This window comes from Ambystoma mexicanum, chromosome 10 (genome assembly GCF_040938575.1).
Source record: "Ambystoma mexicanum isolate Mex_15411 chromosome 10, UKY_AmexF1_1, whole genome shotgun sequence".
NCBI classification, from domain to species: Eukaryota; Metazoa; Chordata; class Amphibia; order Caudata; family Ambystomatidae; genus Ambystoma; species Ambystoma mexicanum.
Genome location: NC_090932.1, coordinates 1,133,936,742 through 1,133,953,378, shown reverse-complemented (window position 1 = coordinate 1,133,953,378; position 16,637 = coordinate 1,133,936,742). Strand labels below are relative to the sequence as shown.

General features: G+C 48.7%; 1 protein-coding gene across 2 annotated transcripts in view; it reads right to left on the bottom strand.

The window, feature by feature from the left end:
* The window catches only part of TMEM150A (transmembrane protein 150A), a 223,193-nt gene that overhangs the window by 163,396 nt on the left and 43,160 nt on the right, over positions 1-16,637 (bottom strand). For both annotated transcript variants that reach the window (XM_069619036.1, XM_069619037.1), the window contains exon 2: positions 237-385. In XM_069619036.1, the coding sequence (XP_069475137.1) occupies positions 237-301 (65 nt within the window). In that variant the 5' untranslated portion in view covers positions 302-385. The remainder of the gene's footprint in view (positions 1-236; positions 386-16,637) is intronic.

Genomic DNA, 16,637 nt, shown 5'->3' with positions numbered 1-16,637 from the left:
AGACATACATTAGGCTAGCAAGATAACAAGATAATGGACTCCACAAATTGGAAACATGGGAGGGGAATCTCAATGTGGTGCTAATGAAATGGATATAGCAGTAAAGAGAAATGATGTGCAGGCTGAGCAGCCACATATATTGTGATAGTACCTTCTGATCTATAGCAAACCTAAATTGGCATTCCAAACATTGCACTCGGCACATTTTCATGATTGCAGGCAGAAGGGGTACTTACACAATCCATATTCCAGTGATGGAGAAGGCAGAGAGACTGATGGGGAGAATGATCCAGGCTGTCATTAGTAAGGGTGGGCAAGTAGGGGGGAGGTGGGATGACAGCAGCTACAACATGAGGCCTCCAACAGGATTCATCAGCATGGCCACCTGCCAAGACAAGAAAGAGAGAACAACGTTCACAGGGAAATTAGGTCACAGAAGCAAGGTTCCAGTATGCAGCTCACCCAACCTACACTCGCCCTTGCTTTGTGCACTCTCTTTCTTGCCCCGTGCATATTGCTCTTTCCCTGTGTTGCTCTGCTACACACCAACAATGAAGCCTTCAAACACGATAACAGTCTCATATCACATAGGTTTCCCACAACACTGTACTCTTTTCACAAAACAGCTTCCCATTTTAACTCGTTCCTTCCCAAGGGACGTTTGATCTACTGCGGTCCCAGCTGCACCCATTGAGTGTGAGAGAGGGATGCTGGCCCTGGTGTTTGTGGGTGGGTGTGATGCCAGAAATGCTACCACACTGCGTTAGGAAAGATTTCCATTTATGGGTAATTTTCCCTCTACTTGTGAACCCCCCAACTTTTTGCTTTTGTCTGACCATCATAGCCTGACTTACCAGTGGAGCCCAGCCTTCTGCTGTACTCCGCTGGGCTTTTGCTTATTTTGTTATAGGGAAACTGACATGCCCTTCAGACTGGGAGACTGTTTCCCTTACTCTTTCAATTTCTTGCCATGTGTTGGTAAAACGTTATCAGTGCACAATGTAGCTTACAGTGCAGTGCGCTGGGGTCTCATTTTTAAGGCCCTAGACACCATCAAAGGACCTTTGGTGAATGTACAAGTGTGCCCAGGACAGAGCTGGGGGCAGCTGTTACTTTTAAAGCATTTTTGACTCTTTTCTATGGCCCAACCTGCGTTTACCACGTTTGGCCCAGGACAGTGGCCAGTGCCTGAAATGGGCATGCCACAAGGTCCTTTGTTCTGTCATTCGGCCATTTTGTCCCTTTGCCTTCCCATGGTTGAGCAGACACGGGTAATTAATTATTTGGTCATGCAGACCCCCGCGCAAACCAAAGCTTTTTCGAGCTTCTGCATGCCTTGTGTGTGTGTGCCCAGGATGTGGGCTGGATCTGTCTAGTTCCAATACACATCCTAGGTGCCAGGATATCTGGTGTACTGGGATGACTGGGACCGCCGTGGTCCGCGATTGGTCCACGTCTGGAATGGCTCAATGTGAGCAGATCTCCTATTGGTTTCTCTTCGCTATGGCACAAAGGAGATTCTGGATAAGAGAAGGCACTCTAAACCTATTCCAGGTCGATCTTCTCAGTTCACACCAAACGTAGTAAAGGAGCCAAGTATCCTGAACCTAAGAAGCAGATCTGTGGAACCGCTGGTGGCCCGCTGGAAGGTTTGGCACCCTGACCCCGCTGTTGTCCCATTGGAGCCCTTGTTTTTCATCTCATCGATCACAGAAAGCCTGCAAAGGCACTTCGAACTGTTGGAGTAGTGGGACTAACTACTCTCGGTACCTCCTGCTTAACCTGCAAACAAGCCTTTTCGGAAGTGTTCCTGGACCGCCCCATGAACTGACCAGCTTGTACAGGACCTTTGCCTTGGAACCGCCACTGTCTCGAGTTTTGACTTGAGACTTGGGAAACCAGCTCTTAGTAGAAGGCCATCTCCCACGTGTTTCGTACACCTAGCATTCCTAGGTCTGGAATTAGGAGGAAACCGAGCCTATGTGGTACCCGTGTCACCCACTGTGGTGACTAGCTTTGTGGGTGCCTTGCTGCTGTGCCCTAAGAAGAGCTGCAGTGGAACTGGCCCAATCCCTTCACCAGAAGCAGAGAAATCGCCACTGTCCCGCCACAGACTGAGGTCCCTGAACGCAGCCCCTGAAAGCCGTATAGAGGCGCATTTGCTGGATTCAAACCTGCAGGCGAACTGGACTTGACTGTTAGGTTATGTTATTTGGCATTTATATGCCGCTCTATATATCATTGGTATGACCTCAAAGCGCTTGTGGGTTGAACGCGGTCGGGGACCGTAGTCCAGGTTAGTCGAGAGAGTAGAGTATCATAGGGTGCTTGAGAGCACTCAATATGTGAGCAGCTGATATGATTGCCTGATAGTAGCTACATCCTAACATTCGGTGTAGTGGTATTGAGAGATCAATTGAATGTGTGCAGTCTGGTGGTTGGTCTCCGAAAAAGCATTCTGGCAGCATTAGCCCTGTGTAGGACACATGTGTGCCGTTAGGCCGATTTATTTGTGGGGTATAGCTGCGCTCTAGCAGGATGTTGAGGTGTTCATGGATTATTGTTCATTTGTGAGCAGCTAATCCGAAATTGGTCAACGGGTGTAGCTCTGCTCTATTGTGTGTTGGTGTAGAGTAGAGAGTGAGCATAGTGATAAGACAGGCGAGTGTCTGGAGTGGATGTTTCATTCTTATGAACCCACTGTTCCAGATTACATTCACGCGTTTCACGGTAGCTGCACTCAGAGGGAGATGGCACAGGAGGCAGCTAGACATGTGTAGTAGACGCAGGAAGCTGAAAGTCATTAGTCATATCTAGCGCTTGTAGGACGCCAAGGTTGTCATCTATGGTAACCGTTTGCTGATTCTATCTTGGTGACTTATTAGTCGCTTTCAAGTGTTGCCATTGCTCGGTATCTCCTCGAACCTTTGTCCGCAGGCTGTAATTGCTTTCCAGTGTAATGTCATTGAAGTCGTGGTCCATGGGGTTTCATGGTTTTAGCTGCCCTGGATGGTCTTAATCAGGTTTCCGGAAAGAGACAGGTTTTTAGAGCTTTGCGGAAGGCCATATAGTCTTGGATGTGTCGAATGTGTGGGGGGAGTGAGTTCCAGAGTTGGAGCCAAGGTTGGGAAGGCGGATTTTCCAATGCTGGCTGAATTGGAGGTTGGAATCACTAGTAAGAGGGCAGTACTTGATCTTAGGGTGTGTGATGGGTGGTAGTGTTTAATCGTCTCGAAGGTACGTTGAGTCGGTCTTGTGCACTGCTCGGTTGGTAATGCATAGGGTTTTGATGGTGGCCCTTCGGTCGACAGGGAGCCAGTGAAGTGTGCGGACAGAGGGGGAGATGTGATCTCTGTATCCCAGGGCAAGGAGTTTGACAGCAGCGTTTTGGGACCTGTTAGGGAGAATTCTCATACATTTGCCAATTCCCTTCACCTTAGAGACCCCCAGCAACTTTGCTGGATTTTGAGGACTTGCTTTTTTTACCTGGAGAGAGTGCGAGCCTTTTTTTCCCACTCTCTCGTGTATTTTGATGTGTGTTTTACTCTTGTGTTCTTTAATTGTGAACTTTTAGTCAACTCCATAGGCATAATCTTTTCATATGTGTCACACATCACCCTCAGTGCAGTGACACAGGGAAGCTTTTTAGGCTGTCCCAAGGTTTAAATACCAATACCTTCTCTGGTATAAAGGACTGTTTCCCAGAGAAAGTAAAGTGAAATTGACTTTACTAGCCTTTTCATATTCCTAGACCTAGCACACCCTATCTTACAATAGAGTGCTGGAGGGAGGGGTTACTTAGTATCCCCCCCCAGCCTGGAAACTCATGTAGCAGTCAAATGCTACCTTTTCCTCTCAAAATGGCTGGCGGCAGTGGTTTTACAACTACCATGATTTTTCTCGACCGCAAACACCAGTAGCGTTAAATCATGGGAGCCATGTTTTTCAAGATGGCATCCGAGTGCCCTTTGTTTTAAACAGGTCCCGATCTTTTTTCACCATTTCTTTTTGGAAAGGACCTTCTAGAGTTTGTCTCTGCGCGCCAAACCAGGTTTGGTCCCTTTGTTCCTACGCCTTTGGCGGGCTTCAGGACTGAAGACCGCCTCTGGCGCCTGAATGTCTGGGGTAGACAGGAAGTGATGGAGGTGCCCGAAACTCCCTGTGCTTAGTCTCCTAGGAGACCCAAATGCACTCTGGCGTGATTGGCTGGCTAACTGTCCAGCAAGGACAACCACCCTGCTGGGTGAGCAGCAGCTAGGCTGGATTGAATGGGAGGAAACTGGATGAAAGGCAAGTCTCTTGGCTTGGGAGGCAGAATCGACCACTAGAACGAAAGAACCAAAGATGATCTAGAAGAGGACGGCTGCTGAAACTCCTGGACTGTTGGTTTGCCCGGTGAAGCCCTGCTGCAGGTCTGAATAGCCAAGTTCATCTCGACAGAAGCCCTTCAAGGACGACATCTCCCTTTGAGTTGGTGGGACCAATCAACTCGTAAGCCACCTGGATACCATTCTCGGAGCTGGTTGTATTTTCCTCAGAGTGCTGCAGGAAACTGTTTAGCCAGGGAGAAGGACACCAGTTTGTTTGCTTGACTACAGCTACCGGAATTGAAGATTTGCCTTTGCCAGCTTTTTGACCAGTCCCAGTGCAGTGCAGGTGTCCCCCGACGTCCTCCCTCTTGTCCCCACGACAGAGGTTCAGGAACAGCGAGATCTGCAGGGACTGGCAGGAACAGACGTCTTAAGTGGCATCTTTTTCTTCATTGTAAGGTACAGTGCAAACCCAACCGAGAGAACTTACCTCTCACTGCGAAAGTGCTTGAAACTTGTCAGCTTGTGAGCCAACATATGGATCTTTCTTTTACAAACTGAGAACTTTGGCAAATACTTTTTCCGTTTAACTTCCAGAACTGCTGTATCCTATACAAGACTTTAGCCCATTGACTTTGGCCTAAACTATTGCATTGAATCAACTCCTCTGGGGAACTCAAACTATTTGCCTTGTTTAAGAGTAACTAATATTCGTTTCATTAACCTATGCCTTTTTGCTCGTACATCAAATGCTCTGAATGCCATTTTGCTCCTCCTTCAAAGTAGTTTAAATGCCTCAGAACCTGATATTGTGAAGTACTGAAGTATATTTTTGTGTGATATAGATTGCCTCCTTCTAGTGAATGGTTTATAACTGACTGTGAAATAAATGTTTTACCAAGAATCCTTGAGTATAAGAGTCTATTTGAATACTTGTTATTATAAACCTCTGTGTAACATCCTTACAGCTCACATTCCCTCTTGAGATAAGCCTGGCTGCTCAGCAACGCTACCACAAAACTGTGTAGTACAGACTTATACCAAAGGTTGGTTTTGCTTACACCTGTAGTTCTAGTTGTGTGCAGTGGTCCCAAAGGGTACTGCATACAAACGTTGCCTAACAGGCCTTGGAGTTTGTTAAGTTGGTATGCCGGTGCTCCCAGGTATAAGGATTTGGCGTAGCCCAGTCTTGACATAACAATGGACATAACAGCTGCGAAGTCTGTTGGGATAGGTGAGGTCAGGGAAAATGCATCTAAGGAGTTTGAGGTGGTAGTGACAGGATTTTGATACATTGTTGATCTGACGGGAGAGGGTTAAGCCCGAGTCCATAGTGCAGCCAAGGATTTTGAGCATTTCGGAGGGAGGAGGGAGCGTGCCAAGGGAGGGGGGGACATGAGAGTGGTTGCGGGAGAAGGGCAGTATTGCCGCACACCAGGATTTCAGTTTTATCTGAGTTCAGAAGGAGGGGGTATCTTGTCATTGATCGGTCAATATCACTGAGGCAAGCTTCAATGTTGGGATGTTGGTTGGTGCTTGTTTTGGGAATTCTTAGGATAATTTGGGTATCGTCGGCATAGTTTTAACAGGAGAGGATATGCGCACGGATGATTCGTGGTAGAGTGGTCAGACAGAGGTTGAAAAGGAGAGCAGAGAGGCAGGCGCCTTGGGGTACTCCTGTGTTCACAGCGCGAGCAGTTGAGACAAAAGGGGATAGGAAAGCGATTTGTTTCCTGTTGCTGAGGAAGGAGTCAATCCATTTGAGTGCCGAGCCATGGATTTGTGGGGAGTGGAGGAGGTCAAAAAGGACAGAATGGTTAACGGTGTCAAAGGCTGCTGACAGATCAAGAAGAATTAGCACAGCACAGCCCTTCAGAGTCTGCCGCGACCTTGAGATCATCCCAGAGCGAGAGGAGTGGTTTCGGTTTCATGGCGGGCCTAAAGCCTCAGAGTCGAGTCGTTTGTTGGATTCTACGAAGCGGTTGAGCTGGGAGTATGCAACCCGGTCAATGAGTTTTGCAAGAAATCTGGTGCTGGAGATCGGCCTGTAATTCTTAGGGTCAAGGGATGCATTTTTTTAGAAGTGGATTGACATGCACCATTTTAAAGGCCTCTGGAAAGGTGTCAGACGTGAGGGAGTCTTCTAGGATGGACCTTGCATGTTCTCCTGCGCAAGGAGAGGAGAATATTTCTTTCAGAAGAGAGGCGGTACATGGGTTACGGGGGGATCCGCAGGGTCTGCTGTCGCATAGTAGCTCTAGGAACTTCTCTCGAGATGGGTTGGAGAGAGTCAAAGGCTGCCATTGCAGTCGTCATGTCAACGGGATTGGGTGGGGTAGGGGTTGAGGGTGGAGATTTTGGTATTAAGGGTTGCCATCCTGTCAAGTGCAGTGTTGTAGAAATGTAGCAAAAGGAAGTCGCAGAGCGTTTGCGTGGCGGTGGTTTGAGCAGAGGTGCAAGTAGGTTTCACAAATTCACAGATCGTGTGGAGTGCTCTGCTGCTGCCACAGTTCAGAATTAGTTTATTGTAATGAGCTTTGTAATTATGGTGGTGGTGGGCAAAGATAGATTTGCTGAGAGTGGTTTTAGATGCTTGTCATTTGCGCTCAAGAGGTATTTTTACTCTTGAAGGTCTTCAGGTGGGGCATGAATCATTTGGGGGATGGTCATTTGCGTGAGTGAGGCTGCTGAGCGTGAGGGGGTGAGAGGAATTAGTGATTCTTTAAGCCAGGAGTAAACAGATTTGATGGTTAATGGTCTACCACAGGTCAGCGTCACTAGAGGACTGAGTAGCAGGGCCTCGGCTAGGTCGGGGAGTACCTGGACTTTGTTCCAGCATTTGTGATCAAAAGTGAGGGCAGGGGGAGCTGTGAGAGGTGGGGCTGGTGTGTTGATAGAGAAAGGAATGGCAGAGTGGTCTGTCTAGATGAGCGTTTTGGGACTGGATATAGAGACGATGGTCATAGGAGCTGAAGATCGCATCAATAGGTGTGACTACCCGAGTGAGTTGGACCGGTGATATGTCGGGAGAGGTTGAGGGCCTCAAGACTGTCAACCAAAGGTTGGGTCATGGGGCTGTAGGGCATATCGAACCAGACATTGAAATCTCCCAATAGTGTGAGAGTTGTGTGACATACCTGACTGGTATCTCTTGAGTCACAGAGGTTGTTCGCACGCAAAATGTCTGTCATATCCAGGGGGTCTGTATATGAGTAGGAAGCTGTGATTGAGAGTTGATGGTAGTGAGAGTTTTACTAGAAGGGATTGACAGTGTGGCATGTCTGGGTTTCAACGATTGAGATGGAGAAATGAGGTTTGTAGAGGATTGCCATTCTGCCACCTCTGGAAGGTCTGTTGTGGGTGATAAGCGAGTAGCTGAGGGGATTGGGGTGGGGGAGGGCCTTGTGCGCAACTAGTGCAAAATCAGAGAACCAAGAGTTCAAAGATGCTCCGTTTCTTGCCACGGAGCGGGGAGTGCACGGTGGACATGGGTGCCCAATGAGATGGGAGGTGTGGTAGATCAGTCTGGCTGATTGAGACTGGCCGAGGGGCGGGGTAGGGGGGGGGATCTGCATGCATGTACTCTTTGAGGGTCGGGTGAGTGGGTTAGGTCGATAGGAAGAGTAGGCGGGCGGTGGCAGGTATGCAACAGATGTGGTGGGAAGGATCAGGGAGGGTGGTGAGTGGTGAATGTGTGGTGTGAGGGTTAGGCAAGTTGTTTGAGTCTGGAGGGCGCTAGGGGGGTTTAGGTGTACTGGGTGAGAAGTTGAGAACAAGGGGGGGGTGAAGACAGGAAGAGAGGGGAGGGTCCGATGGTAGGGGCGGGTAAGGGGGGGGTGGATCGATGGAGAAGTGGTGAGGTATAGAGAGTCGAGGGAGAGGGCCTGTCACCCTTTCCGTGATTTGTGGGTTTGGCTGCCAGAGGGGTGTTAGAGAGGGTCAGAGGGAGAAGAGGATGACGCGACTGTTCCGTTTTAGAAAGGACGAGACATGCTACTTTCAGAGAAGGGAAAGGGTGTGAAGGGGGAAGGTCTGTGGGCAGGAATCAAGTAGGAGCTGAGGGGTGGGAAGAGGGTGGTGTGGGAGGTAGGGTGAGAGGGAATCACTGATGAAGATGAGGGGGCGCAGGCTGTGAAGAGTTTGTGGGGCACGGTTGTCCTCGAGGGAATCGCACAGTCAAGGGGACACTGGGTTTTCAAGGGAGAGCTGTTGGGGGTGAGGAAGTGTGGGACTGAGGTGGGGACGTGGATCGGAGCGTGTTGGTAGAGGGATGACGATGTTGGAGTGACGTGGAGCTCTACACAAGTGGGTGTGTGGTAGTGTGGGTTTCAGAGGGGGATTGGCAGTGGCAGGGAGGGCTGAGGTGGGGGGTGATCTGGGGGAGAAGTTCCTGAGTGAGCACAGAGATGCCACAGTAGTGGCGGGGGACTCGTGATGTTTGGAGAGCCAGAGAGCTCCTCTGGCTTGCTAGTTTGAGATTGCGTGGGGTGTATGGATGGGGAGTAGGGGACATTCTCAACAGATGCCAAGGGGTAGATGGAGGACGATATGTTTGGGTAGGTTGAGGGATGAGGGTTTGAAGCAAAGGGTGTTTGGCACACCAGATTGCTCCTCTGATCTTAGAGTTAGTGTTACGCTCACCTGGCTCCCACAGAGGCGTCGATCTGAACTGGACAGCTGCGGTCTCCACCAACGTGACGCGTAGGGCCGAGATGACGGACTGGACTGGCCCACCTAGCTTCGTTTGTTGGCCCGTAGGAATAGTCTTCTGCAAATGGAGAAAGGGAATTAACCAACCGTGGAGTGGAGCGTAAATCCCCCTCACCCCCGCTGTTCTCCCCACAGATCTCCTTTGATGTCCCCTCTTATAGTCTCACCTGATGGTTTGAAAAGATGAGCTCTCCATCCTGCATTGAGCGCAGGGGCGCGTTGATAACCAGTTGCTTCACTGGCTCAAACGAATTGGTGAGTTCCAGAACAATATTGACTCTGAAAAGTATGTAGTTCGTAAGAGTTCACATGTCTGACTTTCACTCTTGTCCGATTCCTTGCAGTTTGCAGCTTGACCCCAGCGAAGAGTTCCTCGTGGTAGCTGACGAAGTTCAGGTAAGGATTTGGCTTATCCTACACAGTTCAATAAAATAAGGCCAGAATGTAACCTGTTGCTTGCTCCCTTATTCAGGTGTGGAGAGAAAATATGAAGTTCAGGGAATAATGCCTCTGGCGGTAAAATTAGGTATGTCTATTGTGGTGAGAAGAGTTCCCCTTGTTTGTCCCTTTGTCTCACCTTGTTCTTTTTGTTCCCCTTAGGGGCCGGGGTACGGCGAGGATGCAATGGAGACTGCGCTGGCCCGTGAAGAGGAATAGTACTCCCGGCGGTAATCGGGTAAGTCTATGGGGGTAGTTACTATTGCCTCGGTTTATTCCCTTGGCTCACCTTTGCTGTTCTTGTGTTCCTCTTAGGTGCCGGAGTGCGGCGGGAACGTGCAGAAGGATGCGGTGGATCGTGAGGATGCTGTGAAGGCCGAGGAGTTCAGCGCAGCGCTGCAGCAGGCGAGGCGGCGCAAGTTAAATACTTCTTTCTTCCAGCTCGAAGGTGCGGTGGATCCAGAATTCAGGTAAGGATCGAAGGTTTTGCTCTTATTCTAACCTTTTCTCCTTCTGTTCCTCCCTATGGCGCCAGGACTGACTCATTATGAGCGCGCCAGGACCGCACCCAAACAGCCCCTAGCAGGGGTTTTTGGGCTTGCTCAAAATAACTTGATGCCTGCTTCCGGGGTTGCTGGACCTGGTCTGGTTCCCCGGGGGTAGGCATCATGACAGAGGTGGAATGATGATTGGAGGATTTGCAAGGGGGGGCAGAGTGTATCATTGTTCGGGGGCAAGGGTGGTAGGTGGCGACCTGATGTGGGATATAGGGTGGGGGGGGGGTTCATGAAGTTAGGTGCTAGAGCGGAGGTTATGCGCTAGGAGGTGCGCAAGGAGGGGGGGGGCAGAGGGCCAGTCTTTGTTGATGTGGTATCTCCATCCAGCATGGGAGGTCAGTCGCTGTTGTGGGATGGAGTAGTCTAGCAGCAGAGCGATGTGGGGGTCAGAGTGGCTGCTAGTCCAGAGGGCGGGACGGAAGGTATCTGTGGCGAGATACCAAGACTAAGATGGCAGGGGGTGTTCTGAGTGGTAATGCAATAGCAGCACCTAGAATTTGAGTCACCTGGATAGAGGGAGAAAGGGCCTAACACAGGGGAAACAGTAAATGCAATTACAGAGATATAATATTAGCACCTAGATTGGGATCACCTGGATAGCAGCACTTGGTTTGGGAATAGCTAGATAGAGGGAGAAGGGTCTAACACGGGTGGACCACAGTAAATGCAATAACCATAGATGTAATAGCGGCACCTAGATGTGGGACACCTGGATAGTGGGAGAAAGGGCCTAACAAGGGGGACAACAGTAAATGCAAAAGCAGTAGATGTAATAGCATAAGATTGTAATAGCAGCACCTATATGTGAGACACCTGGATAGAGGGAGAAAGGGCCTAACACGGGGGGCAGTACCAAGTACAATAGAAGCATTAACAGGAACACAAAAGGCAGGTGGTAATCTGAAGGAATATGTTTTATATTCCTGGATATTGCTAGCTGGCAGTCAGACGAATTTTGATGGGAGGCTGTCTCAGTGCCGTTGTCTGGGACAGTCAGGCTAGATGTGAGAGGCTGTTATGTGGCACAATCTACTCAAAGCAATGTTTGGCCTAGGGCGTCTGAGAACAATATATCTCAGTTTACATAGTAAAAGGCAGTATTTGGTTGGAGTTAAATCTAATAGCAGAAGGACTCAACAGGAGGCGTTACAGTGAATTTCAACGGGTTTGTACACTTTACAGAAGAGCAGCAGGTGTAGGTCTCCTACCTGGTTGGATGCTGCTGGTTGATGGCTGCAGGCACCACAGGCTAACACGGGCCAATCCGGTCTGAACTGCCACTTTAGGAGCTGGTGTCCATTACCGAGGGTCCTTGACCTCCACGGGGGCTGCCCGGGCAGGGCCTTCCCTGGACATGTGCTTTAAGTGGGTGTCCGATGCCCAATCAGGGGAGGGGGGTGGTCTGGGAGGAATGTGGAAGGAGGGAAACAATGGGGAGGAGGGTCGGGGAGAAGAGAGCGTGATCAGGGTTTGGAGGGCTAAAATTAGGTCAAATGCAGTCCAACAGGGCCCAGGGGGGCCGACACTCAAGGTCGAGAAAAAGTGGCGTGCAGGCAGGGAGGCCAAGCAACTAGGCCAGGCAATGGCTGCACAAATCCCCAATCAGACGAGTGGGCGGGCTGGGAGGAGGGTGGAGGTAAACAAGTACAATGGGGAAGAGGATCGGGGAGAAGAGCGCGCAATCAGGGGGTGGACTTGCAAAGTTTGGTCCGGAGTGCATCATGGGTCAGTGAGTACTTGCATCACTTACTGGTGGCCCCTGGTGCATCCATAGACTTTTACGTACGAGTGTCCCCCAAGGGCAACTCTCCTTTGTTAAGGTGCCTGTGCTACCATCCTATTCCCGATTCCAAGTAATCGCTCTGCCCTTTTGTGGAGACCCTCCTTGAATAGTGGAACTTTATTCTTCATCACCTTACCCCCCCCCCCCTTCCTGCGACACTAAGGCCCATTGAAGAGACCCATTGTGTACTTTAACGCACGATCGAGTGCTGCTGCGCAGAACGTACTTTTGAGCACAAGGCACCACACTTCATAGGGATTGGACTGCCTATTAGTTAGGGTTGAGACTCTTGAAGAATTGCCTAAAGTATATTTGCACTGTATCACCCCTTTCTGTTATAGGTTGTGGATGTTGCCTTGTTGAATATCCCTTTAGGCCAATAGTTACTGTATAAATGTTCCTTAGAGTGTTAGTATTGTTAATATTGCTGTGGTTTCACTCTATGTTTGACTTAAAAGGCCTTTAATAAATGTAGATGCATTTTTGATATACACACCCGACACAGTAATTTGTGATGGTGTTTACTGTGTGTGCTCATTGTGGGATTTTGATCACCCTCACCCCTCCCGAGACCTAGTCTTAACCGCCACCAATGCTACCTTAATTGGTCGGCTTGTCCAGAAGGTTACCCTGCTGCAAGAAACTAGGCTAGGCTTCTGAAACTCTGCCCACCAGGTCAGAGTTCAGAAATCCCTCTTAACACACTGGGCATATCGGTTTTGTGTGCCACTGCAAAAGCATGTGTTATGAATGTTCTCTATGTGCAAACAAGATGCCGGAACTGCTGTTGCATCTACTTTTCGTTGTGAGAGACCTGCTTCCTCCAGGCAGTGATGTACCCATTTGTTAGCAAACGGGATTATTCGTTTATTTCGGTCTTGCTACACTTATTCAGCCTTTCGTGTAAGCTTGTACTGTATGTGCTACATCTACCCTTTGTTGAGAAGCATACACTTCTCCGGTTTGTGCTCAACTTGTTCTGTGGGTGTAAGAAACGTGCATTGCTATTCATGTAATTTTGCACTTCTGCCGTTTGTGCTGCACCTCTTGTGCGTTCAGGGTAAGCCTGCACAGCGGATATCTATGCTGTACATGTGTGTGAGGGAGGCGAGCATCACTTCGCCCTGGAATGTACATGTTCTGTTTATTTTTGTGTATCGTTGCATTGTTTCTATGCCCAAAGTGGGTATCAAGTCAACTTCCTGTTCTTTTACCAGAGCTAAAAGAAGGGAGCCTCACTCCGCAGCAGTGCCATGTTTCCTCGTACTCAGCAGCGAAACCAGGAATGCTGCACAAAACTTCACTGCTGCACCCAGCAGGTTTGAAACAAACTGTTGGTAGTAGTGAGCACCTCTTGTTGTTTGCGACTTCAGATTCCAGTGACTTGCACAAAACCTAAACTAAGACAAAAACCTGGAGGTCATTCAGTGTGCACACTGTATGATCGGCCCACCTCCAACTCCCTTCATAGGGAGAATGGAGGAATCTCTGCCCAAGTACAAATGTGTAAAGGTCCAAGTGAAGAAAACACCTGGCAGTTGGCACTGCCTGGAGGACTTTAGCATCCACTGGATCTGTAGTTGGTGCAGGCCCTCCAGCCGAAGCCTTCTTGACAGGGCATGGCCATCACTTGTTCGAGGGCATACAGAAGAATCCCACTGATGGACTAACTGATTGGATAAGAGACCGAGTGCTGAGAGAGACCCCCACCCCTCCCCACCAATCATTAGCAGATGAGAAAAGCACCCAGCATTAGGTTAAGCTCCCCCAATCTGGATCAAGCGCGGATTGGATTGTAGAAGGCATCAGAAAGTAAAGCTTCTGGGAAGGGTTTCTACGGCAGCAGGCATACAGAGAGTGTCCCAAGACATGCCCTAAGGGCTGTTCGCCTAGCAGCCTGTGTGCGCATAAATCCGACATGAGGTCAATTCATTTGTTCTACTATAAACACCCATTTCCAATTGCCAGGGCAGCTTATTTGGTGAAAATATGGATATTCAGCAAGATCAAAAAAAATACAAGATGCCTGAAAGTTTGGGGGAGAATTGGCTTTAGCTTGAAGGGGAGGGCCACCTGAACTCTCGTTAAAAACACAAAGGAATCAAAGTGGCACTTGGGCGTTTCCCAACACAGTTATCTGCTAAAGATTTTCAGAAGGTGTTTTATGTTTGAAGGCAACAAACCTACCTTGGGGGCACAAAAATAAATAAATAAATAACCCGTACAGTTTTGGTTGCCCTCACCTGTTTTTGGAGGACACGCTCACAAAAAGTATTTAAAAAAGGCCTTAAAACGGAAAGGCGCGGAGGGTGCTGTGTACACTGCAGGCTAAACTCCTTATTCTATACATTACATGTGAATCCACCCCTACCATATGCATCATCGAGGCATCGACCCCTGATCAGCTTTAGGGAAGCTGCATGAACTGCAGGGTAGGACACAAACCTCCATATACATCGGGATGCCTTGCACCCTACAACATTCATTACACAAAAGAAGCAGACGCTTTACCATTCACATCAAAGGAACAGATGCCCCTGCCGGATTCATTACTGGAGGATCAATCTCATCCCATATGCAGTAATAATCTCACACATCCTCCAGCAGTCGCAAATGCAACCTCCCACTGAGTCACACACACACACACACACCACCTTCCAGGAGAACCTCCCAACCTTGCTCTTGCTAACCCTTCACAGGTCCTACACCGCTATGGCCTGTACTACGCAAATAATGTCGCATCGTTGCCGAATTACACGTTTCAATGACAAGGTAACAAAACAATTCCATCTGTCCCAGTGCCGAACTTAAAAGTGGATCTCACCACTCCGAGGCAGCCTTTGGGCAATAAAAGCACTATACAAATGACCTATAACAAAGCCAACAAGAGGTCCCGTGTTGCCCCTTACCATATGCATTACTAATAGGAGTCAATCTCTTACCACACACACACGATAACAATCGCTAGCATTATTGTATGCAATACAGGAGGTGAACACGCTACATAACAAACTGTTCGAAATTGTGGGAGCTGTTTAGTTCCTGTCCCTAGCCTACAAAAGCCTTGTTAGCTTGAAACCAATAGCAACCAGGAGCTCCTTTCGCCTTCTCAGGCCAGCTCCTGCCTTGCACAGAAACATGCATACGACACATTAACTTTGAGTATTTGAGACTGTTGATAAGAGGACACCACCAATACACATGTAAACACAATGAATCATACATAATGGTTAAAAGGTTAATGTAGCTTCTCCGAGTAACTCCTGGTTCCCCTGCAGTAGACCCTGCCTACAAGGTGATTCCAACACCCGTGAGCTGTTTTTAGACCCAGGTCATAATTTCAAATCCTGCATAATGTAGTATGCATCGGAGAGGCATGTTCTGTTCCACAGTGTACATAATACAGGGAAGATTCACCAACCCTAAAATATGAATTGTAGAAGAGATTTGTTTCATGCCGAATACAAGCCTTCCTGAGTTGGGCATTTGTCCATGTCAGTGGTAACCCACCCATACTGTAATAACCCCTACCCCTACCATGGAATTCCACACAAGCTGAAGCAGGACTGCCCTTTCAAACTGCAGCACCCCCTCCTCCCCCCACCTCCACCAACTATTAATTCTGAGAATGTCCCCTTTTTTTTTAACAGGGCTCTCCGTCGACCAGCGACAGTGCTTCTACAGGCCCAACTATACATCACATTTTAGCCGAATCAGGTGGCGCGAGGGGCAATGTAATGGCATAGGTGTTGAGGAGAGATTCCTTGAAGAGGTGGGTATTGAGTTCTTTTCTGAATTGTAGGAGCATGGGGCGGGCCTGATGCTGGCGAGGAGGAGGTTCATAGTCTTGGAGTGTAGGCAGATGAGGCTTGTTTTCTGGTCCTTTCCTTTTTTTTGCAGCGGCAGATTCAGGTCTGCACGTGTCCTGGCTTCTTGTGGTACGCTGTCTACTGGAGATGCAGAGTTTCTCTGTGAGGTAGCTGGGTGACTTGAGGGCGTCTGCCTTATAGATGATGCAGCTAGACTTGAAGGTGATGTGTGTGCACAGTGGAAGCCAGTGAAAGTCGATGAGGGCCGGGGTGATGCGGTCATATCTGCGTAGACCCTTGATGAGGCGTGCAGCCATGTGTAGGACACTTCTCAGCGGCACAAGGGCGGACGACAGGAGGTCTTAGTGCATTGCCCCCATCCAGGTGGGATAGGACCAGTGCTTAAATAGTGGATCTAATGATATCCAGAGGGATGAAGGGCTTGACTTTCCTCAGGATGGAGAGCTCATACCAAGCAGTCTTTTTTCTTAGGTTCATAGTGATAGTTGACAGTCAAAGTTTCGACATACACAAGTTCCGACACAAAAGCATTGAAAAAAAAAAAGTTTGAAATGCATTTTTTAAAAAAATTTAATGGGGGGGGGGGTTCCCCTACCCAACCCCGTTTTCTTTTTAAAACAAACTTTTTTTCTACACAAAACTAAAAAAAAATTTTAAAAAACCGTAACATGAAAAAAAAAAATGCATTCGAAATTTTTTTTATTCGAAACTTTGTATTAGGAACTTTTGTATGTCGAAACTTTTTCTTCGAAAGTATGACTGGACACCTTTTCTTATCTATGTGTATCTTGAAGGAGAGGCGTTTGTCGATGTGGAACTAGAGGAACTTGGCGCAGGAGGCGAGCTTGGGTATGAAGCCCTCAGAGTTCATGGCTGATGTCTGGGTGTTCGGTTTTGTTGGCGAGGAGTAGGAATTCGGTCTTGGAGGGGTTGAGCTTCAAGTATGCACTGGACATCCAAGACTGGATCAGTGAGTGGCAGGTTTGGAGCATATGGATGTCCTTGATCT